Raw genomic sequence first — 27,878 nt, 5'->3', positions numbered from 1 at the left:
AATAGCTCCAAATAAAAGAATGAAATTAGAAAATTTTCTTATACTATATACAAAACTAAACACAAAATGGAGTAAAGACCTAAATGTAAGAATAGAAACCGTAAGACCCCTAGAAGAAAACAAGCAGAACACTTTCACATATCATAGCAAAATTTATTTTATTTTATTTTATTTTATTTTATTTTATTTTATTTTATTTTTTATCTTTTGTCTTTTTAGGGCCACACTCGTGGCATATGGAGGTTCCCAGGCTAGGGATCTTATCAGAGCTATAGCTGCCAGCCTACACCAGAACCACAGCAATGCCAGTTCCAAGCCGCATCTATGACCTACACCACAGCTCATGGTAATGCCAAATCCTTAACCCACTGAGCAAGTCCAGGGATCGAACCCGCAACCTCATGGTTCCTAGTCGGATTCGTTTCCACTGTACCATGACAGGAACTCCAGCAATATTTTTTTGATCTGTCTGCTAATGCAAAAGAAATAAGAGCAAAAAGAAACAAACGGGACCCGACTAAACCTCAAGCTGTTGAACAGCAAAGGAAATCATCAACAAAAGAGAAAGACAGTCTATTAATGAGAGATTATATTTGCAAATGATATGACCAGTAAGGGACTAATATCCAACATATATAAACAATTCATATAATTCAGTATTAAAAAGATAAACAACCCAATTAAGAAATGGGAGGAGGATCTAAATATACATTCTTATAGGAAAAATATATATGGCCAACAGACACATGAAAAAATGCTCAGCATCACTAATTACCAGGGAAATGCTAATTAAAACCACAAGGAGATATCACTTTACACTTGTCAGAATGGTTATCATCAGAAAGACCAAAAATAACAAACATTGCTGAAGATGTAGAGAAAATGGAACCCTAGTACACTGTTGGTGAGACCGTAAATTGGTGCAGTCACTATTGAAAACATTATGGAGGTTTTCCAACAAACTAAAAACAGAACTACCATATGACCCAAAAATTCCATTCCTGGGTATATATCGGAAAAAAAAATACTAATTCGAAAAGATGCATGCACCTCAATGTTCATAGCAGCTTTATTTACAATAGCCAATATATGGCAGTAACTTCAGTGTCCATCAACACATGCATGGATAAAGAAGATGTGGAATATATATACCATTAACATTACCCAGACATAAAATACAATAAACTTTTACCATTTGCTACAACATGGATGGACCTGGAAGATACTATGCCTAGGGAAACTTGTCAGCCAGAGAAAGACAAATAGTGTATATTATCACTTACATGTAGAATCTAAAAATTAAAACAAACAAATGAATATAACAAAACAGAAAAAGACTCACATAAATAGAGAACAAACCAGTCGTTACCATTGGGGAGATGGATAGGAGGAGGGCAGTATAATGGTAGGTGATTAAGAGGTACAAACTACCCAGATAAATACGTCACAAGGATACATTATAGAGCATAGAAATATACAAATATATGAATGCAGTGCAATCTATAAAATACTGAATCGCTCCATAGTATAAGTGAAACTAATATAATTTATAAATCAACTATATTTTATTAAAAATAATTATATAATAGTTAGCTTTTAAAAATGGATCATGGGCCTAAAATTAAAACATAAGACCATGAAACTTCTAAAAGAAAACATAGGAAATAATTTGTTACTCTGAGTCAAGCTAAAATTTCTTAAAATTAACACATGTCAAACACATTACTCATACAAGAAAAAAAATTGATAAAGTGGATGTCACAAAAATAAACATCAATTCTTGTCTGGGAAAAAGTATTTGCAAAACACATGATAAATGACTTATATCCAGAACACATAAAAAACTCTCAAAACTTAACAGCAATAATAAAAGAAACAACCTAATTTAAAACACCAAAAGTATTCTGAATACCTCATCAAAGAATATATACAGATGGCAAATAAGCACATGAAAATATTTTCAAAGTCAAATTAAAATCACAGTGATATACAATCACACGTCTATTAGAATGGCAAGGATTACAAAATACTGACAATAACAAGTGCTGGCATAGATATGCATATCTAGGATTCTCATATATTGCTGAGGGAAATACAAACTGACACCTCTTTGGCAAATAGTTTATGGGTAACTTATGAAGTAAAACATATAATTGCCATATAGCCAAGTAATGCTGTTGCCAAGTATTTTCCAAAGTGAAATAAAAATTTATATTCACAAAAATGAAAAAGTACAAGAATATTTATAACAGCCTAATCCTTAACTGCCAAAAACTGGAAACATCTGCAAAACTCTGTAAGTGAATAAACAAACTGTAGTAGCATTTGCCACTCTCTAAATATATTTTGTTTACTTACTCCTATTTATTGTCATCTTCTCATAATAGAACATGTTTCCCCAGAATAGAAAGACCTTTTCTGTCATATTCAATGCTGATTCCTGACTACCCAGAAAAGTGTCTGGCATATAATAGGTACACAGTAAATATTTTTTGACTATTAAAGGTAAGAAAAATAAAATTTATGGAGGGCTTTCTTTGTGTCAGGCAAAAACTTCATAAGTTTTGTATATATTTTATCAGTTAGGCAGGCAACTGAGATACAGCATGTATGATCTTGCCCAAGGTCATACAATAAATAGTTGAAGTAGAATACAAACCCTGGCAGTCTGATTCCAATGCTCATGCTTAATCCAAATGATGAAATGTTGAAGGGCATTAAGGGAAAGAGTAGCAAAATACAGGGAGGTGTGAAACAACATGGTCTCTGCAGGAAACTACAAGAAGGCCAATAAGTATTTATGGCAAGGCAGACCAGAAAGGGGCCAGATCCTGAAGAGTACCATATGCCAAGCTAAGAAGCTTGGACTCTACTCTAAAGGCAATAGGAAGCTAGTTAAGAGGTTTGGCAGTAAAGGAGTGGCAAGGTCAAATCTGCAATGTAGATAGAATACTCCAGTCCTAGTGTGAAGGATGGACTTAAAAGCGTTAGACTCTGGACAAAGCTACATATTAGAAGACAACTGTTATAATAAGCCAGGCAACATAAAGTAACAGACTGAACTTCAATGATGGGAGCAGAAGTAAAAAGACACAGAAAAATTTAGGAACAATTGTAAGGTAGTAAAACCAAATAGCAAATTTTACTTTGTCATCTATAAAATGAAAATAATAATATCAGCCTCTCAAAGTTTTGGGGAAGCTTGCATAAAAGGTTTAGCACAGTACTGGCATAGCATAAAAAATGGTGGTTATACTTAAAATTATCATATCTATTTTCAGATACAGATCCACAAGGAAGAATCTAAGATAACACCCATGTTTCCAGCTTGAATGAACTGCATCAATAGTAGCACATTCACTGGATTACAGAGTAGGCAGAAGAAGCGGTTTGAGAGGGTAAGATAAAGAACTCACTTTTGTAAATGATGAGTTTGAGACATCCATGAGGCATTCATTGGTGATGTCCAAAACACAATTAAAACTAAGAGTTTTAATATCAGGAGAGATTTTCAAGTACAGATAGTAGTGAAAATATGGAAAGAGATGAAGATGTAAGGATATGAATTCTGAGTTCACTCCCTGGCACCTCCACCAAAAAAAAAAAAAAAAAAAGTCACAATGTTTACCGAGTTTGTAGAAGAGAATCAGAAGAAAGAAGTAAGCAGATAAAAGGGAGTGGGATGGATTGGGAATTTGGGATTAACAGATCCAGACTATAACCTTTGGAATGGATAAGCAATGAGATCCTGCTGTGTAGCACTGGGAACTATACCTAGTCACTTATGATGGAGCATGATAATGTGAGGAAAAAGAATCTATACATGTATGTGTAACTGGATCACCAAGCTGTACAGTAGAAAATTGACAGAACACTGTAAACCAGCTATAATGGGGAAAAAAATTATAAAAAAAAAAAGAATTAAAAAAGAGAAATATCAGGATAGCAAAAAGTAACAGAATTTCCAATAGCAAACTGTCAACAACATCAAATGCAAGATAAATTAAGATAATGGGTATAACATGTCTGTGGAATTTAGCAACATGAAAATAATTTATGACTATTACAGTAGTGAAATGCCTATTTAATAAATATTCCAAAGTGTAATGCCAGCTAAGTCTACATTTGAATGCTATCTTTTAAATTATGACAATAGCGTCTTGTATAACTCATATAATGAACAAATACATTAAAATTATAAACACACCAGTGTGCTGATATATATGTATACCATGATAAATATATGAACAAATACTTCAGGTACAGTCCCAAAACTTAATGCCAATTCCCAGAAACTCAAATTTTTCTCTGAAAAGATTTCAAGTAAAAACAATAGAAGCCAACTTAACAGAATGAAAATGTATTCGTGTTGGCAGCATTTACACCAAAACTGATGTGCAAATTCTTTAAGCTTTCCATAGTTGCTATATATTGAATAATACCCCTACCTTAATCTTTCTTTCAACAAAGAACTTTTGACTCCATGAATCAGAAATACAGCTAACTTATGTTACGTCTTATAAAGCCCACTGCTGTAAAGTAAATGTGCTACCAACATTGTTCAACAATTAATTTTACTTTACTAATAAAAAAATTTTATTTTACTAATAAAAATTTTACTAATAAAATTTTACTTTACTAATAGTAATATGTACCCATATTGCCGACACTGTTCAGGTATTTTATAAGTATCTATTATCAATCTTCCAAACAATACCTCAAGGCAAGTAGTGTTAAACCAAACTTAAAGACGAATAACTGAAGCTTAGTGGGGTTATGGAAGTTGTCCAAGGATACCAAACTGGAAAGTAACAGAGTCAAGATTCTGACACCAAAGCTCATACTTTCTCTACTACAACTCTAAAAAGATCACTCCCCTGATCATCAGAAGCAAGGGACGTTTTTCACATTCCAGTATATTTAAGACTTCTCTCTGCTTTCTTTTCCTTACTGCCAAGAAAATTCCTTCTCCCTAACCCAGCCTTTGTGAGCACAGTTCTATTTGCATTCACTATTCTTGGCTTCTTTAGTTTCCTTTTACTTTTCTTTTTTTCTGGTAAAAGCTCTTTAGGTATTCTGGATACCAAATTTATATCCATAATCTACTGCACAAATTTTGTTTCCCAGAATAGTACCTATCTTTCAACTTTAGGTCTTTTGTCACATAGACTTTATTTTTACAAACTCAAAAGTATAAATCTATTTCTTTATGACTTTGCTTCTCTTTGCCTGGCATCAGAAGTTCAATCATACTCCCAAAGCCAATAAAATATTTATTTTATATTTATTTTCATGGTTTAAATTTTTAATTTGTTTTCATATTTAAGTCTTTTACTCATCGATAAGGCTTTTAAAAATAATTTGAGATAGGGTATTTTTTTTGCCATACAACTCTATTGATTGAGGTTTCTACTATTCCTACCATTTTATAATGCAACCTCTGTCATATCGCAAGGCCCCTTGTACAAGTAGCCTTGTTTCTCAGTTCCAGTCTCTCCATTTAGGCTATTTGTCTATACTTATGCCAATATCATTCTATTTTAATCACTATTTTATAAATAAAAACGTTAGCTGAAATACAAGTTTCCATAAAATAAACATATACCCACTCGTTATTCTTCTTCAAATTGGCTTGGCTATTTTTGGCCATTTGGTTTTCTACATGAAATCTGGAACTAGCTTGCCAAGTTCTATGAAACAAAAAATTGGGGGAGGGTATTTATTAAATTGTACTAAAGGGTGATTTGGGCAGAACTGACATCTTTGTAATATTGATATTTCAATTCCACAGATATAGCTTTGAATCTCATCAGACCTCCACCATCTCTCTTCATTGATGTTATCTCTGTACTTCTGTCATTCCTTCTCATTTTTCAATGATTATTATTCAGACCTCAGTGACATTTGTCCAATACATACAATCTCACTGCTAATAAGATATAAAAATAGTATAACTGGCAGCAATTTAGAAATATGAGTAGTTTTTAAAATACTAATGTACTTTGTCCATCAATTTCCCTCACAGAACTTTAACCTAAGGAAGGAAGATGAAATGTGGGTAACATTTCGTGCACAAAGATGTTCACTATAGCGTTATGTATAACAAAAGATAATGGAAAATAATCTTTATGCCCAAGATTTAAAGAAATAGTCCAACAGTACATAGCTATTGTACAGCCATGTTGATGAGGTTTTTAATGACAGAAAATTGCTTGTGATATTGTTTATTTTCCCTATAAGTAAGACATAAAAATGCATATATGGTACAAATTTAATTATGGTCCAAAAAGTAAAATAGAAAATAAGGAGTGCCCATTGTGGCTCAGTGGTTAAAGACTCTGACTAGGAACCATGAGGTTGTGGGTTCATCCCTGGCCTCGCTCAGTGGGTTAAGGAGCTGGCGTTGCTGTGAGCTGTGGTGTAGGTCACAGACATGGCTTGGATCCCATGTTGCTGTGGCTGTTGCATAGGCTGGCGGCTAGAGCTCCAATTAGACCCCTAGCCTGGGAACCTCCATATGCTATGGGAGCGGCCGTAGAAAAAGGCAAAGAGACCAAAAACATAAATAAATAAATAAATAAGCCTAGAAGTAAATATGCCAAAAAGTTAATAGCATTTGCTTCTACGTAGTAATATGAGTGTGTGTGTGTGTTTTTGCTCTGCTTGTAATGATTATCTACATTTTCCAAATTTACTACATTGAGCTTTGGCTACTTTTATAATCAGTAAGGGGAAAAATAAATTCAAAGAAATAAAAAGAATACAAAGGAAATAAAACAATTTAAACAGTCCAGGCACATAATTTTGTTCCTTCTTATTGGCTGAAGTTTTATCATGAGTATTTAAACAGGGAGATTTGCTTTCATATCACAGGAGTGTTCTGTTGCATCAATAATAAATTTCCACATAAGAATATTTAATATGGGTCTTTCAGACAGAAAATTACTTTTCAATAAAGATACCGACATGTTTAGTTTTCATAGATTCTCGCAAAAGTACAATTTAGCAACTTCTCTGGGGGGTTAATATATCAGTCCTGGAATACAGCACCTTATGTTCCAGGCTTTTATCACCTTCTAAAAACATCAAGGAAGATAACCCAAAAGCTACACCTGTTTATACAGTATATTTGATGCTTCAATTTTTAAAGGAGTCAGCCTTTGATGACTAATATTTCTTTTGCCCGCTAGTACCAAACCCTAAATAAGGTTCCTGACTAGATTACATTCATTCAGGTCTCATTTTAATGGAAATTGGAGAGATAGGAAAAGATTATAGGAAGACACATTATAAAAACAGACCTCACAAGTCAAACTTAATAGTAAAACCATTCTCTTTCATGTAGACAACCATGAAAACAAATATCCTGTGAGCTAGAGATACGCCTTGTATCTTTCCAGGAGATCTTTATGCCTCCTTGAGACAGATTTCCATAACTGTATAATGTGATTACAGCTGATGAAGCCATGGCCCACAGAAAGAAGCTGATAAAGCATCAGGCTCCAGGAAACCAGATAAACATGTTCCTGATTTCTAATTGTAACAAGGGTAGGATAACTACTGGATATGAAGACAGAACTCAGACTGAGCAAATACTGGTTCTTCCAACTTTAAAAATAAGCATCCATAAAACAGCGCCAATTCTCTTATTAGAATAATCCTTTAGAACATATCCATGTTATTTCCTTGATGGACAGACAAAATTGCAAACAAATCTGTATGACTTAACATGTAGTATGAAAATCATAACACTCTGAAAGAGAAATTTTAAACAGCAGAATGAATATACCTGTAAACAAACTAGAAGTGCAAAGAACAAGAACTTTGAAATGTATGAGCAACTTGTCCAAAAGACTATCTCAGGTCAGATAATGTAAGAAACACATTTTCCTAACACTAGCCATCCCATGTCCCCACTCCCTCCTCCTGACCATAACAGCTATATAAGTATACTCTTTAAAATGAAACTAAGGTGAAAGAAAAACTAGGCTAGGAATTTAACACAGTCCAAAGTTAAAGAAAAACACTATAATTTTACACCTTCTGCTAAGTCTCAACTTAGCAAAGGACATAATGAGAACAGATGAATCTTTTCTTTGAAAAGTAATTGGTCTTAGAGTTCCCTGGTGGCCTAGTGGTTAAGGATTCACCGTTGTCACTGCTGTGGCTCGAGTTTGATCCCTGGGCTGGGAAATTCCTCATGCCACAGGCATGGCCAAAAAAAAAAAAAAAAAAAAAAAAGTAAAGTAATATCATTTATTAGGAGTTAGTGGATTACTGGATGCAGTAGGCAAGCTGAAAAACATGCAAAATGCTGTATATAAAGAAGAAAAGAGTAATCTCTTTTGTGAATTGAGAAATCCTGGCAGAATGTACTGCTTTTAAGAAAATGGTTCCCTTCCTTCATAGAAATTGACTACATTGCCTTGGAATTATTGTTTGCTTTTCAGTGGTGTATGTATGCGACAATTGTAATTACTGACATGAGACAGGAATACCCACAGAAGAATGAGAGGTTGTACACTTACCTCATAGTAGCACAGAGATCTTCAATAAGGAACCCAAACTTGGAGTGCTAAAGCCTCCTGCTGTGAGTTACACTCTCAAGACTGAGTAACACAGACTTTGGAGAAAAGCACCTTGAGGATTATTAATTGTCTTGGTGGGACAAGAGGGACAATTGTAGGGACAGGGGAAGCCCTGTAGGTAAAGCATAGGTTTTCCTAAGGTAGCGAGAGGGGAAGAATAACAATTTTTTTTACCATGCAAAACTAAACAAGGCATTCTCTCATGTGAAAGTAAGTAAAATCAAGAAGCAAAGCAAGGAACTTTATAAAGTCTGTTCTTGAGCAACAATCTGTGAGAGGTTTATTTTTTTCCTCACTTGTCCTAAACTGCTAAGTCGTGTTTAGCTAACAAATATAAGAACTATCATATATATTTAATTCCTTCTCATTAGCCCTAAACTACAGTAAACATTACATACACATTACATTACATTACTGACAGTCCTATGTCAGTAGTGTTGTAGAGAATTAAGAGAATCAGTAGTAAAATGAAGTGGCTGTTCCTGAACCCCTCTTCAGCTGAAGCCAGAATGCCAGGAACAATATTGTGTCCCTAAATTCCAGAACCTGACCACTGACCAATAGTCCTACCTACCCTACACATGAATCAAGTTGTAGTTGAGAGAAACAGAGAGAAGCAAGCAACCAGAGAAAGAGCAAGCACAACAGATTGACTTGGAAGGGGAAATTAACAGTTTAATAACTCTTCACTTCCTCCCAAATATACTAGAAAAAGGAAATGACCCAGAAGGAAGAACTCAGATGTTAGGTTAGAGGGCTATACTTACATCTTCTTAAAAGAATACTATCACTATGTATACAAAATTTGTGCAGAGTCTTCCAAAACCATCTGTCCTAATATAACAGAATTATAACTGACTTCTTAATGTTTAGAAGTTTAGATGTTTTGTTCAAAACATTTATCTTTAGTTATCACTATTTTCATCAATAATTTCATTCAAAACAGATTTGAAGAGGACTATAAAAACACACTCTGTTATGTTAGAAAATGTAGATGAATAAATCATAGTTACAGACAGATTAATACTATCAGAATAACAGAAAAGTTAATACACAGAAATACAAGCAAAAAAGTTTTCCAGAGTCATTAGATTGGGCTATAAAATTGGCTCTGAGTTCTCTAGCCGCCAAAGCAAAGGAAAAAAATAGGATGAGTTACAAGACTCACATTGTCTTTAAGATAAAAACACTTGGTCTTTAGGAGAAGAAAAGGTTTTTCTGAACCTGAGTCCTGTAAGAAATGTCCCTCACAGGTCTTATAAAGAAGAAGTTATGTACAGAACAGCACTCCATAATAAACATAATAGCAAGTCACTTCCAATGGTTCGTTATAGTGTCCCCCAAGGAATCCTAGCACATCATGCTAATGCTTCAGTTAGTAAAGAATCTTTTGTGTTCTCAGATAAATTTTTTGTATTTTAATAACTACCAGATAACAAAAATCAGCATATTATACTTATTACTCTATATCTATTGAAATAAAATATTACTGCAGATATTCAAGAATACATTCCTAATACAGTCATTATTTTAATATTCCTAAAATAAAAGCAAAGCATAATCTTCTTACCAAAACCACACTGAAGGTATCCATTATTCCCCTCACCTGTGATTCTTTCACGTTTTCAACAGTAAAGTTGAACCAGACTCGGAAGCGTGGATTACAGGTATCCGGCCTAATGAACAAATCATACTCAAACTCAGAGACCTGGTCCACCCGTCCAAGGTTACCTGTTCATAAAATAAAGAGAATTGGGTTTTAAGAGAAGTTCATGCAGCTCATTGGTACAAATATTTAGATATAATGGGTTTTGACAATGGCATCTGTCATCATTCAGTACTTACTGGTTGAGCATTCACAATCTATAAGGCTGCCAACTCTGAATGTACCCCAGAATAAGAGGAGGTTTTCAGCTAGTTTAGGTTGTGGTGCAAGCAACTCTTCCTATCTTTATGACCAGCAGATCTGTTTGGCTACAAATGTCTTTGACAGATTGGGATGCTGTATAGAACATGTGCTAAGCCCCCATAAACCAAGTAAGAATCATAAACAAACTTCAATTTCCTACTTAGAAAGATGAAGATAATAATACCTTGCATATTTTGCATTAAGATTTATAATATACAAATTACCTCTAAAATATCTGATCTTGATTAATTCTCAAAATAGGGCTATGCAGTTTGAACTTTGGTATATTTCCAAACTTCTATAAGAACATGTTAAAATATATATAAAGCAATCTAATTTTTTTTTTGTCTTTTTGCCATTTCATGGTCTGCTCCTGAGGCATATGGAGGTTCCCAGGCTAGGGGTCAAATCAGAGCTGTAGCTGCCGGCCTATGCCAGAGCCACAGCAACATGGGATCCGAGCCATGTCTGCAACCTACACCACGGCTCACAGCAATGCCAGATCCTTAACCCATTGAGCAAGGCCAGGGATCAAACCCACAACCTAATGGTTCCTAGTTGGATTCGTTAACCATTGAGCCACAATGGGAACTCCTAAAGCAATCTAATTTTTGTAAACAAAAATCAAAAGCAGTTGCTACATAAGAATAATAATGGTAAATTCACAAATAACCATGAAAGTAATTTCAATATCCTCCACTAACAGAATAGTTATATCAAAAATGTATAAACTTAATCAATATTATCAAAATGACTATATTATCCAAGGTGATCTACAGACTCAATGCGATCCCTATCAAGTTACCAAGGACATTTTTCACAGAACTAGAACAAAATATTTTCAGCACAAAAGAAAAAAAATAGCCAAAACCATCCTGAGAAATAAAAATGGAGCTGGAAGAAACATGCTCCCTAACTTCAGACTATACTACAAAGCTGCAGTCATCAAAACTGTATGGTGCTGGCAAAAAAATAAATAAAGAAATATAGATCAATGGAACAGGAAAGAAAGCTAAGAATTAAACTTATGCACCTACATAGACAACTAATCTATGAAAAGGAGGCAAGAATATACAATGGAGAAAAGACAGCCTGTTCAGTAAGTGGTGTTGGGAAAACTGGACAACCACATGTAAGAGTATGAAATTAGAACACTTCTTAACATCATACACAAAAATAAACTCAAAATGGATTAAAGACATAAATATAAGACCAAATGCTATACAACTCTTAGAGGAAAACTTGGGCTGAACACTCTCTGACATAAAGCACAGCGATATCTTCTCAGATCCACCTCCTAGAGCAATGACAATAAAAACATAAATAAACAAATGGGACCTAATTAAACTTAAAAGTTTCTGCACAGCAAAGGAAAACCATAAACAAAACAAAAAAACAACCCAAGAATGGCATAAAATATTTGCAAATGAAGAGACTGACAAGGGATTAATCTCCAAAATTTATAAACACTTCCTACTGCTCAATATCAAAAAAAACCAATAACCCCATCAAAAAATGGGAAGAAGATCTAGATAATTCTCCAAAGAAGACATACAGATGCCCAAAAAACACATGAAAAGATGTTCAGCATCACTCATTATTAGAGAAATGCAAATCAAAACCACTATGAGGTATCACATTACACTGGCCAGAATGGCCATCATCAAAAAGTCTACAAATGATAAATGCTGGAGAAGGTGTGGAGAAAAGGGAACCCTATGACACTGTTGGTGGGATTGTAAGTTGGTTCAACCACTGTGGAAAACAGTATGGAGATTCCTCAGAAAACTAAAAATACTGCATTTGATACTGCAATCCCACTCCTGGGCTACTATCCAGAAAAAAACCACAACTCGAAAAGATATATGTACTCCAATGTTCATTGCAACACTCTGTGCAACAGCCAAGACATGGAAACAACTTGAATGTCCATTGACAGAGGAGTGGATGAAGAAGATGTGGTATGTATACACAATGGAATACTACTTGGCCATTAAAAGGAAAGAAATAATGGCATTTTTAGCAACATGGATGGACTTAGAAATTATCATGCTAAGTGAAGTTAGTCAGACAGTGAGACACCAATATCATTTGCTATCACTTACATGAGGAATTTAAAAAAGAATGCAATGAACTTCTTTGCAGAACAGATACTGACTCACAGACTTTGAAAAACTTATGGTCTCCAAAGGAGACAAGTTGGGGGATAGCAAGGAATGGGCTGGGGGTTTGGGATGGAAATGCTTTAAAACTGGGTTGTGATGATCACCATACAACTATAAATGTAATAAAATTCACTGAGAAATTTTTAAAAAAAATTTTAAGTGTACAAACTTAGATCCATTCTCTCCCCTCTCTCTCTTTGCCTGATATTCCAGTGAGTGGTGAATTGCTCAAAATGTTAATGGTGTGATGGGATACAAAATAAAGAGTCTGGTAAATTCCCAAACCAGATTATCAGCAGCTAAAGAGGATTAAACATGACAAAAAAGCAACAAAGCAATTGATTGAGAAGTCCATATTGTACTGGACTTGAAAAGCACAGCAATATCCTATTTTTAAATGAGTTCCAGTCTTTTTCCAAAACAACACTCAGAATTGAATTTTAACCATATTATGTACCTCACTTTTAAATTACTTCTTTTACTAGTTACACTGGCATGTCACTTATTTTCTGAGTACTAGCCTAGGAATCAGCAGATCTGAACTCTAGCTAAATTGAGCCACAGTGCAACAATGAATATACTATCCTCTCAAGGCATTGATTGCAAAATAAGAATACTGAATTGTCTAACCTCAAAGGTTCCTTTCAGCTGTAACATTCATTGTCTGCCTGATTCTAGGGTTGATCAGGCAGTGATCCAAGATAATAAGATAACCCTTCCCTTAAAATCAAATCAGTTAAACTTAGGGTGATTTTGTCTGCTCTCATGAAAATATGGCCCAAGAGGCAGACCTATTCTTCCCTCCAGAAACAGAATGAGTAGTAACCTTGAGTTAAATACATACATATTTTTTTAATGTACTGATGTGAAAATACAAACATGAGGTAATTAGAACCAAAAACTTTTAAATTTTCTAGTTTCAATTGTCTTCGGAATTTCCAAGTATATTTCTCAATTAAATTGGTCCTTTCAAATATTAGCACCCAAAAATATCTACTAAGTTGTCCACTGCAGAGGGCAGAATGCTTTAACATGAGGACACTAAACTTGAAATCCAAAGATCTAAACTTAAGTTTTAGCTTTGCAACTTACTGAGTGACTTTGGAAAATTCACTTAAGCTCTACCAACCTCTGTTTTTTTCAACTAGAAATTAATTAAAGCATCATATTAATACAAATATTAATATTTATGTCTATGTTAATATGAGCATTAATTTTAACTAATATAGAATTTAATTAACATTAATTTTCAATAGAAAATTAACATTTGGGGGCATTTCTACATGCCACATACTATCTTAAATGCTCAGTGCAATAATCTATTCAATTCTTACAACAACTCCTACAAGCTAGGAAGTATTACTATCTCCATTTTAAAATTAGAAAAAAAGGGACAAGGTTATAAAATAACTTATCAAAAGCAATACATCATATAGGCAAGCATGAGTCAGAGTTGGGATTTGAATTCAAACAATACAGTTCTAATTACTAGACAACAGTTTCTCTACCTAAAAAAGCTGGTTGAAAGAATAGAAGGATAATACACATTGAAAGTACAATATAAGCTATAAGGCTCAATAAAATTACTATCCTTAAAAGAACAAAAAGTGAAAAAGCCACTATTCTTGACATCTAAAAGTTTAAGGTTGAAAACTGAACATTAATGTGCACTTCAGTATTCAAAGGGAATAAGATATTTATTTTGTTTTAATTCTGGAACACTATAAATGGATTTTTATTAATAATAACATGTCTTGGAGTCCCATCATGGCTCAGCAGAAACGAATCTGACTAGCATCCATGAGGACGCAGTTTTGATCTCTGGCCTTGCTCAGTGGGTTAAGGATCCAGCACAGATGTGATCTGTGGTGTAGGTCACAGATGCGGCTTGGATCCCACATTGCTGTGGCTGTGGTGTAGGCTGGCAGGTACAGCTCCCATTTCACCACTAGCCTGGGAACCTCTAAATGCCATGGGTGTGGCCCTAAAAAGACAAAAAGACAAAAAATAAATAAATAACATGTCTTAAAATTGTTGCTGCAAAGTATATGTAATAATAATGCACCATATGTGTCTTAAAATTTACAGTTTCAAAATTATTTCAGACCCTTTATTATATTAAAGCCTCACCATGACCCCATAATGATTAAAGTGAGACTCAGAAATGTTTAGTGCTAGTTTAAGTTCATGCTTGGAAGCACCAGGGTGAGACCTTGAACTAAAGACTTCTGACTTCATGGTGTTGCTCTTCGGAATATACCATAGCTACAGCCAATTGATTTATTCAGCCATTCAATCAGTTATTCATTCCATATTATGTGCTGTAAAATAGAACAGATAGTAATTCAAACAGTATATATGGTCCTTGCTTTCACTAAGTTTACAGTCTCAAAAAAACACTATGCATCTGGTCTTTGGTCTTCTGTAACTATTGTGTTGGCCTTTTTCACCATTCCTAAGAGAAGTGTCCATTCTGTGTGTATGCATAAAAACCTTTTCCTTGTATTACTTGTAATATTTCGACAAAGTGACAATTTATGACATTCTGGAAACAGCTATTTGAAATAAGTTCACCATATCTCCATATCGACTTATATGGCAGGAAAGAAAAAAATCAAATATGAATTGAAAATGTAGCACAAACACAAAACCAAAAATAATTATAGATTTCAAACACAAACATACCAATAGATATGTTAAATATAAATGGACTACATATTACAAGAGATTAAAAATTATTCTGGATTAAAAAACCTAACTATATATATTGCTTATAAAGACAAATTTTACATTTAAGAGCATAGAAAGACTGAAAATCAGTGGTCCTTTCAACCATTATCATTGAAAAATATTTACGAAGCCCTATGTTGTAAAGGGTAGACTACCTATTAATTTAATGCAAAAGTTATGAGGAAAGGAGTTCCACAGTGGTTAACGTATCCAACTAGGAACAGTGGCACAGTGGTTAACGTATCCAACTAGGAACCATGAGATTGCGGGTTCAATCCCTGGCCTTGCTCAGTGGGTTAACGATCCGGCGTTGCTCTGAGCTGTGGTGTAGGTTGCAGACGCGGCTCAGATCCCGCGTTGCTGTGGCTCTGGCGTAGGCCGGCTGCTACAGCTCCGATTAGATCCCCAGCCTGGGAATCTCCATATGCCACGGAAGTGGCCCTAGAAAAGGCAAAAAGACAAAAAAAAAAAAAAAAAAAAAAGTTATAAGAAAAAGCACTGTCGAAAAGAAAGCTAATGTATCATTTCTCTTATCAAGGTAAGCTTTAAGACAAGAAACATTACTAGAAATGAACTGATATGTTCTGATGCAAAAAAGGTAATTCCACCAAGAAGATAAAAAATCTTAAAAGTATATATATCTAATAATAGATCTTCAAAATAGATAAGTAAAATTTGAAAAAATAAAAAATAGAGACAAATTTAGAAATATAGTAAGAAATTTTAACACACCAATACTACAAGTGAGAAAACCAAGAAAATATTCGGAAAGGATTTAGATGATTTGAAAATGTAATTAAAAAGGATATCTAGTGCTAATTATAGAACACTTGACATTTATAGAATTACAGAATATATATTCTTTTTAAAAGCACATGGTAGATTTACAAAAATGATCATATGCTGGTCCATAAAGCAAATCTTAACAAATTTCAAAGGAAATTATACTATACTGCATATGTTCTCTTATCACAGTGAAAGTATTTTAAACTAAATTATAATCAATGTACTTCAATCGAAATTTGTGGGGCATAGCTAAATCAATTCTAAGATGAAAGAAACATATATATACACATACATGGAGATTGATTTTGATTTATACATAATATAAATGTATTCTGAAGATCAATTGGAAGCTTCTAAGAAGCTAAAAAAAGAACAATATTTTCAAACAAAAATGATGGAAAGAAATAATAAAGAGGAGAAAATGACAAATTTTTCAATGCACTTCACAGAAAATTTAAAATTTGAAGAGTTAGTGTTTTGAGAAACATATTTAATACGAACACATGTCAGCAAGCTTATACAGAATAAAAAAAGAATAGGAAAACACATATTATTAATATCAAAAATTAAAAGAAAATAGTACTACAGCTTCCTTAATATCAAAAAATTTTTAAAAACCAACAAACATAAACTATGTATGTCAATACACTTGAAAAATAGATGAAATGTACAATTTCTTATAAAAACACAATTTATTAAAACCAAATATTGAAGCAATATAAAATATGAATTATTCAATAATTATTAAATGGATCATATCTGTAATTTAAAATTTTCCAACAAAAAATTCCAGTCCTTGGTTTCACTTCTGAACCTTAGAAACTTAAGAAATATAGTCAATCTCCAGCAAATTCATCCAAAGAAAAAATGGAAACACTGCCCAACTCATTCTATGAAGCCAGGGCAACACTGATACCAAAACATGACAAGAATATTACAAAAAGGTATAATCTCTTTCTTAAACCTAGATGTAAAATAATAATGAAAATACTAGCTAATTGAGTATAATCATGAATAAAAAAGATAGAAGATCATGAAAAGTTGGGATTATTACAAAATAACATTTAAAAAATCATCAATCCATATAATCACATTGATGAATAAAAAACAAATATGTGATCCTCTCAAAAGCAGAAAATGTATTTGATAGAAAAGCAGTATCTATATTTCTGGCGCAGCCAAGTTAGAATTTCTATAAAAAGACAAACCACAATATCAAGAATGTTAAACTGGGAAATGTACAAAACAATGGTTTCAGACATTAGGAAATAAGCAACATGATGCAGCAATCTATGAGAGATGAGACACTCACAACACGAGCTCTTAAAATAGCACTGACTGTCCACAACAGAAAGATTTCCCAACTACAGCAGGAAACCAGACTCCAGCCAGACTAAAAAGATCTGGTGATCTGTGTATACAGAAATCAAATTTGAAGCTGTCGAAGCAGCTGTGTAGGATATCAGAAAGCAGGAAACTATATAAGATCTTAGTAATAAGTAGGCAACCCAAAAAACTCCAAGATCATTTCCTGTTAAGTCTGTGGTCGAGGGTTAGACAGTATGTGCAAAGGGCAAAACTACATTAGGTTTATCAAAAAGAACTTACTACAGTGTTGATGGAAAAACAGATACTAGAGATGAAGCAATGCTGTATAGGAGGGTGTTTGGAGCCCATTACAGCCAAAGCGGAAGAACTTTAACACTTCAGGCATAACAGCCAATAGAGACAATAGAAAGGACATAGCTTAGAAATAAGAACCATGTCCTAGAGAAAGAATTATTCTAAAATTTCCCTGAAAACTAAGCTCTGATAAAGCCTTCATGTATGGGAAAGTTTGGACCAAAGTTAGAGTAGTTTGGAAATACCTAGGGCTTCTAACAGATCTATCTCAATAAAATGCCTACAGAACTTTAAGGTAATCAGCTTTGCAGTGATTAGTAATTGAACTCCCTTCTATAATAAATACAAATATGCTTCAGAAGAAGATTACAGAATCCATCCTCTAAAATGTATCCTTCAATTCATTATAAAATCAAAAATTACAAAATACTTTAATGTCCACCCATAATCAAAGGAATGGACAGAAACAATTAATATAAGTCCACACTGAGATTCAGCTGTACTATTTAGCATACAAAGACATTTTAAGTTGGCTATTATATAGTCAAAGAACAAAAAGAAAATGTTAAAAAAATAAAGAAAAATATAATTTTCATGTGTGAGCAGACAGGAAATTTCATCAGAAAAGTGAAAATATCTTTAAAAGACCAAACATTCCATAACTAAAAAGGTACAGTGACTGAAATGAAAAATTAACTTTATGGCCTTAGCACTGATGGGCAACAGTAAAGAAAGTCAATGAATTGACAATGGATCAATTTAAAAATCACATAATCTGAAGAACACAAAGAAGAGAAGAAAAATGAACAGAGCCCTAGCATAAACCAAAAATTTCCCAAATGTAATAAAAAATAATAAAGTAGATACCGTAAATCTCAGAAAACCTCATGCAGGATATATAAAAAATTTTAAAAAAACTCAATCTCAGCACATAATAGTCAAATTGATAAAAGCTAAACATAAATAGAAAATCTTGAAAGCAAATAGAAAAAAATCTGTAATACCTACAGAAGAACAACAATAAGAATGTCCATTGACAAAGTTCCCATTATGGCTCAGCAGTAACAAATCAGATAATGTCCATGAGGACACAAGTTCAATCCCAAGCCTCATTCAGTGGGTTAAGGATCTGGCATTGCTGTGAGCTATGGTGTCGGTAGCAGACATGGCTCAGATCCTGCATTGCTCTGGCTGTGGAGTGGGCCAGCAGCTGCAGCTCCAATTTAACCCCTAGCCTGGGAATTTCCATATGCTGAAGGTGCGGCCCCAAAAAAAAGAAAAGAAATAGTGGAGGACATTTTTAAAATGATGAAAGAACAAAATTTGCAACACATAATTCAATATCCTGTAAAAATATCCCTAAAATGAGGGAGAATAAAACATTCTCAGATAAATAAAAGCTGACAGAAATTATTGTCAGGCAGATGTGACTACATAAAAAACTAAAATATATGAAATTAGATTGAATTCATATCTATAAGACTATATAAACACCATTAAAATGGTGAATAAGTGTGTAAATACAAAGATTTTTCATATCATACTTTCCTTAAAGACAACTATTTAAAGTTTCTAAAAATGACATTTTAAGGAAAGTTTACAAAATATATAGAAGAAAAAAATATATGACAACAATACCAATAGGAATTGGGATGGGTAAAGAGAATTAAACTGATGTGAGCTTACTATATTTATGAAGCAGGAAGTAGAAAGTAGAAAATAATAAGCTCTAAGTATAAAAAAATATACTGATTACAAGGTTTAAAGTACAAAGTATGATGTGCTAATTGTGAAATGGGAAAATACTGATTATAAAAAAAAGGTTTGACAAGTTATCAAGCCATGAAAAGACAGGGGAGGAAATCAAATGCATATTAATCAAAAGAAGTCAATATGAAAAGGCTACATACTATACGATTCCAACAATTAGACACTCTGAAAAAAGAAGTATGAAAGTAGTAAAAAGATCAAAGGTTGCAAGAAAGAGAGATTAATAGGCAACAGAGAATTTTTAGGGCAGTGAAATAGTCTGTATGGCTATAATGAGGAATACCTACAATTTCACAACTATACATCCAAAAGAAAGAGCAACACTAAGAGTGAACTCTAGTGTAAACTATGGACTTATGCTTGATTATGACATGTCATTTGTGGCTCATCAACTGTAACAAATATACCACTCTGTTAGGGGAGACTGATAGTGGAGGAGTCCATGCATGTATGCTTTCCTCTAACTTTTGCTTTAATCTAAAAGTACTCTTAAGGTAATTTTGAACAAAAAAATTTTAAAAGTGTTTGATAAGTTATGACTGCATATTATGACTGTTAGTCCTACAGCAACCATTAAAAAACATAAAATTGGAAATTCCCCTCATGGCTTAGTGGATTACAAACCCGACTATCATCCATGAGGACACAGGTCCCGTCCCTGGCCTTGCTCAGTGGGTTAAGGATCTGGCATTGCCTTGAGCTGTGGTGTAGATTGCAGATGCAGCTTGCTCCCGAATTGCTGTGGCTGTGGTGCAGGCTCTGATTTGACCCCTAGCGGGGAACCTCCATATACTGCAAGTGAGACCCTAAAAAGCAAAAACAAACAAACTATATACATAACTAAGAATCCACTACAGAAAATATAGAATACTAAAAATAAAATTTTTATTAACTCAAATAAAGGAAGCATAAGAACAACAGAGTTTAAGAAACAGAAAAGACAGTTAAAAATATAAATATACCAGATGTTTCATTTAAGACTAACATATGAATAATTACATTTAAATAGAATGGATAGAGTAACTTTACAATGATAATCACACATTGCTAGATTGGAATAATAAGGCAAACCCAAAAGATAAAAATAGTCTGAAATTAATTTTTAACAGATTTATCACTTTCTTCTTCCATCTATGAAAAAGGAATAATCCATACTTCGACATATTATAATCAAATCATCAAAAGCCAAAGACCATAAAACTCTGAACACAGCAATAAACTGCAAAGCAACTTATTATGTACAGCGAATCCTCCATAAGATTAACAGCTGAGTTTTCATCATAACCAGGAAGGTTAGAAAGCAGAGAGATAACATATTCAAAGTGCTTGAAGAAAACAGCCAGCAAAATAGTCTTCAAAAATGAGGAAGTTAAGACATTAGCAAGCAGATAATCATATCTACCTGCAAGAAAAACTAAAGGATATCCTTCCAGTTGAAGTAAAAAAAAAGAAAAAAAAAAGAAAGAAAGAAAATAACTGAACTCCACATGAAGAAATAAAGTGCACCAGTAAATGTAACTAAATAAGTAAATATAAAAGACAGTATAAACATATTTTATGTTTGTAGATATTTTTTCTCCTACTGATATAAAAGATAAGCACATAAAGAAGTAATTATAAATCTACATGGAGTATACATGATGTATTCAAATGTAACTGTACATGTATATAAATATATATATAATTAAAATTAAGTTGATAATTCAAACTAGACTGCTATCAATTAAATTATGTTCACTGCAACCCCTAGGACAACTATCAAGAAAAGAAAACTTTATATATAGTAAAATCAGTAAAAATGGAATTAAAGGTACACTGGATAATATCCTATTTAACACAACATAAGGCAATAATGGCGGGATAATAGGGAGGGAGACATAAACCATTAAAAGTAGATAGCAAAATGATCTTAGCTTATCAATAATTATAATAAACTGTACATGGATTAAATATTCCAATTAAAAGGCAGAAAATAACAGAATGAATTTTTTTTAGTGAGCCAACCATATGCTGTCTAAAAGAGATATATTTCATATACAAATACACAAATAGGTTGAAAGTAGGAGGAAAGAAAATAACACATAGAACACAGCAAAAATGAGCTGGAATTTCTATATATATTCTGATATTAGAAAAATCAACTTTAAGACAAAAATTACTAGTAGATACAAGAAAAATATTTTATAATGAAAAAGGGGCAATTCATTATGAAGATATAGCAATTACAAATATCAATGCATCTAACAAGAGTGTCCCAAAACAAATAAAGCAAAAAAAGTCAGAATTAAAGGGAAAAATAGACACATCAACAGTAATAGCTGAAAACTTCAATGTCTTATTATCTATAATGAATAGAACCACTAGAAAGAATATCAACAAGGAAATATAAGAATTATGCAATGCTAAAACCCAACAAGGTGTATAGAATGTTCTACCCAACAACAGTAAAATATATATGCTTCTCAGGTTGACAAGGAATCTTCTTTAGAAAAGATCATAACATAGCGTATAAAACAGGTTTGAATAATTTAACATGAGGGGAATCATGCAAAGTATGCTCTCCAAATTAGAAAACAGTAACAGAGAAAGAGTTAAGGAAGTCAAAGATATGTGGAAATTAAACAATACATTCCTAAATAACCAAGAGAGTTAAAGGGGAAATCAAAAAGGAAGTTAGAAAATATCTTAGAATGAATGAAAATAAATCTACTACTAAAAAGCTATACAAGCATATTTTTGGATATGCTAATATTTTTAAAAGAAAGATTTTAAAACAATAACCTAATCTAATATTCCACCTTTTGAAGCTTAAAAATAAAAAAAAAGCAAACTAAACCCAAATAAGCAAGAATAAAGTAAATAGGAATGGAAATAAGTGGAATGGACAATAGAAAAACAATTCATAATATTAAAAAACAAAAACTGGAATATGATCAATAACATAGTCAAATCTTTATATTGACAAAGAAAAAAGAGGACAAAAATTTGTAAAATCCCAATTAAATAGAGGACATACTATGACCAATTGTATGCTAACAAATTAGGTAACTTAGACAACATGAGGAAAAGTCTAAAGACACAAACAAAACTCACTAAAGAAGAAATACGAATGTCTGTATAGAGCTAAACAAGAAAATAATACTGATTTAATAATCAAAAATCTTACCAGGAAAAATCCAAATGCAGATATTTCTATTGGTAAATTCTACAAAACTTTTAAAGGAAATTTAACCTCAATCCTTAACAAACTCTTCCTGGAAGTTCCCTTGTGGCACAGTGAGTTAATGACCAGGTGTGGCCACAGCTGTGGCACAGGCCACAGTTGCAGCACAGGTTCGATTCCTGCCCTGGGAACATCTACATCCCATGAATGTGGCAGAAGAAGGAGGAGGAAGGCATGGAAAGGGGGAGGAAGAGGGAAGGGGGAGGAGGAGGAGGAGAAGAAAACAAACTCTTCCAAAAAAATGAATAAGAGAAAATGCTAATATACCCAAACTCATTTCTTGAGGCCAGTGTTCTCTTGATACTAAAATCAAAGACAGCACATGAAAACTACACATCAACATCCTTGAGGAATACTGACCTGCATTTCCTCAATGAAATATTAGCAAACCCAAATTCAGCAATATATGAAAATGATTATACACCACAACAAGTAGGATTTACCCCAGAAATTCAAAGTTGGTTCAATATATAAAAATAATGCAGGAGTTCCCATCATGGTGCAGCAGAAACAAACCCAACTAGGAACCATGAGGTGGCAGGTTCGATCCCTGGCCTCGCTCAGTGGGTTAAGGATCTGTCATTGCCATCAGCTGTGGTGTAGGTCACAGACATGGCTCAGATCTGGTGTTGCTATGGCTCTGGCATAGGTCGGCAGCTACAGCTCCAATTAGACCTAGCCTGGGAACCTCCATATGTCACAGGTGTGGCCCTAAAAAGACAAAAGACTAAATAAATAAATAAATAAAGCAATATAACAACATAACTAGAATAAAGGACAAAAAACACATGATTATCTCAATAGATGCAGAAAAACATTTCACAAAATTTGATACTTTTCATGATAAAAAAAAAAAACACTGAAAGACAAATGAACAGAAAGAAATTTTTTTAAATCCCACAGCTAATTAATTAGCATAGTTAAAGATGTAAGATTGGAAGTTTTCCCTCCTCTCCTAAGCTCATGGGTAAGATAAGTATGTTGGCTCTCACCATTTCTATTCAACAGTGTAGTAGTTATTCCAGCAAGGCTAAAGAGGCAAGAAAAAGAAACAAAAAGCATTCACATTGGAAAAGTAAAATTACATTTAATGACATTAGATAAATTATATCTATAATGACATGATCTTTTATACAGAAAATCCTAAGGAATCCACATATAAAAAATATTTAAGGTAAAAAAAATTTCAGGAAGGTTGCAGGATACAAGTCATAGAAAATTCAGTTATATCTGTACATTAGCAATGAATACACTCAAAGTTAGATTTAAAAAACAATTTCATTTACAATAGTATAACAAAAAATAAAATAATTAGGATAAAGTTAACAAAAAGTATAAGTAAACAAAGAAGACAAGATTGTTTTATTAACATTTGAAAATTTAGCATTGCAATTCACCATTTTAACAATGAAAAGGATAATAACTATATCATTACTTTGTAGAAAAAAAAAATACCTGACAAAATCCAACATGTATTCATGTTAAAAAAAAAAAACCTTTCCTCAAACTAATAATTGTAGGAAATGTCCTGATACTGATAAATGGCATGCACTTAAAATCAAAAAACAATAAACAAAACCTACAGTTAATAGCACACTTAATGGTGTAAGATTTGATTGTTTCTCCGTAAGATCAAAAATAAGAGAAGAATGTCCACTTTCACCACTTCTATTCAATATCATTCTAGAGGGCCAAACTGCTGAAATAAGATAAGAAAAACATATAAAAGGAAGAAAAATAACAAAATGAGAAATAAAACTCTCCTTGTAGATGACAATGTTTACATAGAAAATCTGCAAAACAACTATGGAACTACTTATACATAGAAAATCTGCAAAACAACCATGGAACTACAAAGCAATTTAATAAATAAATTTAGCAAGGTCACAAGACACAAAGTGAATACAACTACAAAATCAATTGTACCAACAGCAAACAACTCACTACCAGCAAGCAAATGGAAAATAAAAGGTAGAGAATCCTATTAACAGTACCACTAAAACCACAAAAAAACCTAGAAGTTAATCTAACCACAGATGTCCAGGTCTTCTACACAAAAAAATCATAAAATATTACTGAGAGAATTTGAAAAATACCTAAATAAATGTAAAAATATGCCATCATGGATGAAAGACTCAAACTGTTAAGATGACAATTCTCATAAACTGATGTGTATAGATTCAATATAACAACAATCAAATCCCAGAAGCCTTTTTATAGAAACCGACTAGCTTATTCTAATTGCATAAGAGAATTTAAAGAACCTAGTAAAATTAAAGCAATTTAATAAAGAAAATAATGATTTATATCCAGAAATATTTATCCTGGAATATATCCAGCCGGTAAATGCTTTTTATATTAACTTCTCAGTTGGAAATAATGGCACTGGGTCAAGAAAGATGTGGACATTTTAAGCCCAAAACTACGGTATAAAGCCACAGGTACAAATTTTGGGGAAGACCATCTAATCTTTTCTTTTGTATTGAGAAGATCATAAGCCTCAAAGTTAAAGAGACAGAAACTTGATCCCGGCTCTGCCACTTACTAATTTTAAAGCTTTGGGCAAATGTCCTAACTTCCTAACTTCTCTAGAGCTCAGTGTTCTTGTCTGTCAAAAGGAGATTAAAAAGATTTTTTCAAAGCATTATTATGAAGATTAAATGAGATAATATATATAATCACTTAGTCAGTGATTAAGCCCCAAATTATTGGAATCATCTTTGAGTCTTAATTTCATACTGAGTAACTAATCCATCAAGAATCCTTTCAAATATATTAAGAATCTAACCACTTTTCACCACCTTCACAGATAACACTTTGATCCAAGCCACTATCTTCTATCACCTGGACTATTCCTAATTGGTCTCCTTGCTTGCCCTAATATACTCTATTCTCCAAACAATCACTAAAGTAATTTTTCTGCAAAAGAGATCATGTCACACCTTGTTCAAAACCCTCAAGAGGTTTAGCATTGCATTCAAAATAAAACCCTATATAATCTGCCTCTCCTTCCCCTGTCTGATTTCATCTCCTACTATTCTTACACAGCTTGGCCTCTTTACTATTTCTCTAGTATGTCAAGCATATCTCAGCTTTAAGGGATTTGCAGTGGCTCCTCCTTCTTCCAAAAATTCTCTCTCTCCAAATTTCCATATGGATGAATCCCCTCTCAACCTTCTTCAAGTTGGTGCTCAAATCTAGCCTCCTCGATGAGGTAAATCTGACCACCATGTTTAAATATTGCAAACTTTTCCCACCTTTCTGATTCCTGTCACCTGTCTTAATTTTTCCATTCACCATATCCAAGCTTACCATGACAATTATTTATTTACTATGAGTATTGTTTATTTCTGTCCCCCCTGGTAAAAATGTAAACTCAGGAATATTTTGCTGTTTTCTGGTTTGTTTATTTGTTTTTGTATATCCAATACCTGGCACAGTATCTAGCCCAAACTAGGTATTCAATAACTATCTGTTGGATAAATATATAAATAAAGGCAAACTCCTAAAGTTGTTAAGTAATGTAAATCACAGAGTCTTTGTGGCAACATTTTGAAGGTCTATTCCATCACATACCTTGTGTTGGGCACTGAGAATATGAATATGATTACGTAAGTCCCCATCTTCATAGAGTTTAGCATCAACCTGAAGCAATGATCACACATTGGATTATTTCAATTCAAAGCAACAAGTGCTATGGTGAAGAAATTCCCAGAGGAAATCATAAAATGCTATGCAAAAGTAAGTTACTGTTAAAACATAACTAAAAACATAAACTGATCATAAAGAAAAGCCATAAGAATTTCCCAAAATGTGTCTTTAAAATCACAACATTTTAGTTTTCTCTGTTTGTCCACTGAACGTTATTTTGAGAAGTCAACTTAAATAGCATATGTTCTTGCCTATAAATGTTGGCTTATTGTCTTTAACTAAAACGTTAAATAGTTCAGTTGATTTTTGAGAATAATGAGGTACTTATATTTCCTCTTTATTTTGGCTCTATTTTTTCCTTTATTTCAGGAATATAAAGGTGTCCTCAACCTCCACCCCACCCCCAAAAAAACTCTCAACAGAGAATTATGCAAACTTTCTGTTTTCAAAAAATAAAAAAACTGATATGCAAAAAAAGGATTTTTCTTTCTGCTTTCTAAAAAGCTGCTTTATTAGTCAATATTTTCTCCAGATCTCTTCTCTTATACAAGGCATTTTAAATTGCAAAGTATCTTAAGTTATCTAGGGAGTAGACAAGGAACAACATGTAACTAATATTCTGAATTAAAATGCCCATTGGAAATGGTGAACCAGGATTTAGAGTGAATAGCAAATGACCCTCTGCAGCCTATTTCAGTTAAATGACTCTCTGAAAGTAGGAAATCTAAATCATGCAAGTGACTATCTTTGGAATATAAAATAAAAATGAGGAGCCCCGTAAATAAAGAGGAAAAAAAGAACCCCATTATGTTGGAAAATTAGCAAAGGTCACAGGACTTTCCCATCCTGTCCAGAATTTCCCAAAATCTCATCTTCTACAGAAAAGTAACCCACAGATTCAACTAGTCAGATAGGGAAGGTCCTTTCAGAAAACAAAGCTATCTGGATATCATTTAGAGCCTTGGAGAGAGCAGTTTACCAAATGCAGCCTTCTTCTCTGAAGGAATTAATCTTCCTCTCCTCAGTAAATCCACTTCTTCCTAGGAACATGTTTGTGATCCTGGATCACCATAAAAAATAGAGGCTTTAAAATTATACATTTGCCTGATCAAAAGACTAGAAGGGGAAAAAAACAGAAATCAATGTAGTAATCTTACATTAATGTTGTACTGCAGTCTGAATGACTCAATTATCAATAACAATGCAGAATTATAATCAGCCCTTCCTCCAGAACAGGCTTGGAGTAAGGAAAAACTTGAAAGCTGCATGTTATTGCATGCATTACCTAATGGTATCATAAAGATAAAATAAGAAACTTAAAATTTGATATAAAAAAACAGTAAAAATACATAGGGGCATATAGCAATGAGTCAATAATTGATGAGGATTCACATAAAGCGGTGAGAGGAAGGAGTGTATAGAATCCACAGGTA

At 33.1% G+C, this 27,878-nt stretch overlaps 1 protein-coding gene and 1 long non-coding RNA gene across 14 annotated transcripts in view; both read right to left on the bottom strand.

Moving 5' to 3' along the window:
* LOC146402977 (uncharacterized) overlaps window positions 1-5,690 on the bottom strand; it is a 32,503-nt gene extending 26,813 nt beyond the window's left edge. The window contains exon 1 of the long non-coding RNA XR_014808379.1: window positions 5,610-5,690. This is a non-coding gene — a long non-coding RNA (uncharacterized LOC146402977). The remainder of the gene's footprint in view (window positions 1-5,609) is intronic.
* LOC100737108 (AGBL carboxypeptidase 4) overlaps window positions 1-27,878 on the bottom strand; it is a 1,252,169-nt gene that overhangs the window by 1,059,845 nt on the left and 164,446 nt on the right. For 7 of the 13 annotated variants that reach the window (XR_014808341.1, XM_084965126.1, XM_084965119.1 and 4 more), the window contains one exon: window positions 10,159-10,319. Coding sequence is in view for 11 of the 13 variants with exons in the window: in XM_084965126.1 (XP_084821252.1) it covers window positions 10,159-10,319 (161 nt within the window). In the remaining 2 variants the exon portion in view is untranslated. Of the gene's footprint in view, window positions 1-10,158; window positions 10,321-27,878 lie in introns of those variants that run through there. The other 6 variants (XM_021097823.2, XM_084965121.1, XM_021097822.2 and 3 more) reach the window with 2 other exon arrangements.

The sequence above is a fragment of the Sus scrofa genome, chromosome 6 (assembly GCF_054392235.1).
Source record: "Sus scrofa isolate SSC_HxYL_T2T_F1_AM1 chromosome 6, Sscrofa_HxYL_maternal_Yorkshire_Landrace_v2.0, whole genome shotgun sequence".
NCBI classification, from domain to species: Eukaryota; Metazoa; Chordata; class Mammalia; order Artiodactyla; family Suidae; genus Sus; species Sus scrofa.
Note: the sequence above shows the minus strand (reverse complement) of the source record. Positions and strands in the feature narration are given on the sequence as shown.